A 4,239-nucleotide genomic window follows, 5' to 3' on the forward strand; every position below is an offset into this window, starting at 1 on the left:
AATCAACATTTGCTATGATTTTATTTATGGCCAAAATATTTGCCTTAATTTCTGTTTGTAATAAATGTTTTGGCATCGCTTGTAGAAGCAACGACTAATAACTGTCGTGCAACCATGATTAATTAGTATTCGACAAGAAATATTATATTTAACCATGATAATTAATCATAATAAAAAATTATATTTCTTCTAATAAAGGTAATTAAAGCACAGAGTCACATGTCCTTAATTATAATAAATTTTCGTCATAATTAAAAGGTTATAAATTTATTACTTATCATGACTTCTAAATGATAATACTGCAGGAAACCTTTTATTCAAGATGACAATGCATAATCGACGTACAGATCTTAGTTCATAATTATGCAGAACAATTAACCCATTTCACCGGTTTGGGTGTTTTAACTTTGAGCACTGGATTCCGATCAAAGAAATTGGCGGGCCTCAGCTCAAACCCACCACTCAGAGTAGGCATGATTGGATAGTCTTCTTGCTGGGGAGCATGATGGAACCCTAATGTGTACCACAACACAATATCCTTGTTCTCGATGTCCCTATTCCTGCAAATTCAAAGGCATGTCAATCCAATCCCTCTACTCTTATTACAATTACATATAGTTTATTACCATATATCATAGTCCTAGTACCTGAGGGTCCATTTAGCTAAGGTATCATCTCCAGGAGCCTGATCAATATAGACCCCTGCTGCCCATTTCTCAGATTTATTATACGGTGTAACCCACACATTGTAGTTACTGAATGCACCACGGATCTGCTCATGATCATCTTCCCATAATAGGGGGCCTGCCAAGGACCCTGGGATCAAACGGTAGCCGATGTTGTTCCCCACCTTGGTTTTCTTATTAGGGTTCACAACTATGATCTCAGTCGCCCCCGTGCCAAGTCGAATTTTGGCATCCGACTCGGTCTTAGCCACTTCCTCAACAACCTTCCAGTAGCTCTTCCTTGGTGAGCTTCCATTCGTCAGACGAACGGTTTGCAAGTGAGCTTTCACCAACGAATTGGCATCACCGTCGATGTCTAGATCAAGATGGAAACTGAGGAAGTGACTGTGACGCGTCCCGATTGTATTCTCAGCCACTATTGTACCGTATGGCTCCTCTTGTATTTGGTCCTTATGCGTGTAGGCTGATCCCTTAACTGCAAGCATTCCTGATAAACTAGTCTGTTGTGAAAGTAACAACACATGTAATTAGGACAGACTGAATTTAGTTACATGTATATATGTTTGTCCAGTACATTTAAAAATGAGTACTCACTGTAACTTTTATGCTGCCACTTTGCTTGAATTCCCAGTCAATTATGTAGTCATAGTTGGCCACGGTGGATACCATCCTTATAACAAGGGTCACATCTGGTCGAACTTCCTACAACATATTAAGAAGAGTTTATCAATCATAGTAATTTTATTGGGATGAATAGCAATTTATTTTTTTATGAAATTGCAAATAAATTAATTATCATACATAAAAATAATAATAATTTATTTTTTTATATTTTTTAGAATAAAATAATTTATCTTCCTGTTTAAGGAGGTAAATTGCTTTATTTTAAAAAATATAGGGAGAAAAATTATTGTATTTTACAAAAAAATAAAATAAAAGGATAAATTATTTATTTTTTCGTAAGGGTTAATTTGCTAATTTGTTATATCACAGAGAGTTGTTTGTATTTTTTTTCAATTTTATTAGGTAGCTATTTTAGTTACTAATAATAAATACATTTTTGTTTTTAATATAATAAAGGGGGTAAATTAAATCAACACCCCCTGAGGTTTGACATAATTGAAATACACCCCTGTTAGATCAAAAATTATATTTACTCTCTATGTTTGTTCCGTCTTACATTTAACTTCACCCGTAGAATTTCGGTGAATTTATCACATGTTATTTCCAAAATAACCCTGATAAAAAGTTTGACTATGATTCGACCAACTTTTCATTTGGACCAAATTGTAATGTTTTAAAATATTAAAGGGGTTAAATGTTATGATCTCACATACTTTATACTTAAATGGATTTTTTTTTTTATTTTTGCTAAATTAGCCATATTTGTCCATTAAATATTGCGGGATTATCTTATATATTTGGATAAATTACATCCACACCCCCTGAAATTTAATATAATTACAAATACATTGTTATTAGATAAAAAATTTTGAAATTTTTAATTCTGAATTTATAATCTGTATTTATCATATCATTTTCTTTTAACAAGTGGTATTTCTATGCAGAAATTTAGATATGAGGGTTTTGTTATTTTTTAAAAAAAAATGAAGAGTATAATAACTAATTACTTCATAATAAGCACTATTATGGTTCATGATTAATTATTAAGACCTGTCCACAGCTAAATTTGCAAATATTTTTCTGATAATTACTAAAAATGAAGTAAATTGGGACGTGATTCAGCTCACCACGGTGTCACCAGGAAGTATGGTCTCACTATGGCGCCACATTATATCTCCGGCATAGCGTTCGAATACGCAGAAGACGTTAGATGTTTTGGCAGGAGTTCCGTCCCGTGTAGTGTAATACCCATCCATAAAAACTGCATTTGGTGGACAATCTGTGGATGGTTGGAGTGGCACTGCACATATGCCAAACCCAAATTCACCGGCATCAAGGAAAGTTCTAAAGTACCACTCCTCACTTAGGTCTTGGTACGGCACAAACAGTTCTGATATATACCCTCTGTACATTACTTTTCGGTACTTATGCATGTCATGATCATAGATTGACGCTAACGAGATTATGGGGCCGACTCTCATGTCGAAAGCCAGATGGAATTTCCAATTAGCCCACCTACCCAAATACAAGACCAAACACTATTTTAGAATATACAAGATTCTAACTCAGATTGAAATTTGGTCAGATCTAAATTAATTTTATGATAGATGTGATACACTTATAATGTGATTAAAAAAAAAAAAGAAAGAAAGAAATCTCAACGTTACCTCACATTATTTCCATCTATGGTGAAACTTGGTCCATTTGGTTGCGATATTGTCATACTCTTGATACGAGTATCAAAGTGTGTATCTTGTTTAGACTCTCTGTAGTCAGTGTCATCAGCTTTGGGCACCGGAATCATCAAACGATCACGATATTGAATGATCTTCATCTTATCAAGATCAACAGTGGCCATGATACCATCTATAGGCCTCATGTAGAAATTGACAGTGCCATCAACGTAATAGCACATAACTGCGACCGCCCTCTTGGTGTTTTTCTCCCCATACCATCCAATGGTGAAGACCTCACACAACACTTCACTCAGATTAAGGCCTCTTTTCTTGATGGAGGCGATGAAGGGTGGATATTTAAGTGGCAACTCACCGGCAGCCGTCTGCTCCTCGTTGTTGAGCATGGGGTAGCCATCGCCGTCATACACTTTGTCCGATAAAATCAAATTGCTAGATAAATCGATCTTTATTTCATGAGTTTGAGAGTTGGTACGTACAATGGCAAATGCTATACGGTGATGAAAGAAGTTTGGAGGTTGATTTCGTGACAGCCATGACAGGACCTTGGGTTTGTCTGGCTCATCCAAGCCCACATAGTGGAAGGTCACATCTTGGTGTGATTTCGTGATTAGGGTTCGGACTTGATTGAGCTCAGATGGCGTGAGGGGGTCTAGCGGATGGACTCCATTAGCCGGAAGGAGGAGGAAGATATGAAGGATGAGAAAGAAAAGGATGAGACTAAAGTTTGGTCCCCTGAATGGACGCATCGTTTCTTGCTCTTTGGTAAAAGTATAGGAGCAATAGCGAGCATTATATAGGGCATGCAGCAACGTGGCCGGCCTTACTCAAATCATAAGGTCCAGCTTGAGCTTTACAATTTAATGGTTGTAAATTGGAGAAACGAACGTAAATATATAAGTCTATTTGTGATGTACCACTCTCTGATTTAGAATTATTTATGTAACTAGCTAGTTAATTAATTATGTTATGTTATTAATAAAGAAGTGTAGATAATCTAGCAATGGAAGCTAAAATAAATTTACTTCGAGGTCATGGATGCAAGTTTTATCGGAGGAATGACTGTTTGTTTCACTTTTTATAAAACTTTATTGTAATTTGTTGTTTCATAATCTTTAGTCATATTGATATATAGATTAAGTTGATGTATTGCTCAATTTATTCAAAATATTGATGTGATTATAATATAATTATTGTTTCTATCTAAAAGAAAATAAAGAATATTATTAAGTATA

The 4,239-nt window shown here is 35.1% G+C and overlaps 1 protein-coding gene across 1 annotated transcript; it reads right to left on the bottom strand.

Moving 5' to 3' along the window:
- On the bottom strand, positions 283–3,851 carry LOC105171340 (primary amine oxidase). The gene is made up of 5 exons (XM_011092414.2): positions 2,978–3,851; positions 2,438–2,825; positions 1,281–1,388; positions 648–1,186; positions 283–560 (listed from the first exon to the last, which is right to left on the bottom strand). Exons 1-5 carry the CDS (start codon positions 3,751–3,753, stop codon positions 362–364), a joined length of 2,010 nt encoding a protein of 669 aa, XP_011090716.1. The 5' UTR covers positions 3,754–3,851; the 3' UTR covers positions 283–361.

This window comes from Sesamum indicum, linkage group LG10 (assembly GCF_000512975.1).
Source record: "Sesamum indicum cultivar Zhongzhi No. 13 linkage group LG10, S_indicum_v1.0, whole genome shotgun sequence".
NCBI lineage: Eukaryota > Viridiplantae > Streptophyta > Magnoliopsida > Lamiales > Pedaliaceae > Sesamum > Sesamum indicum.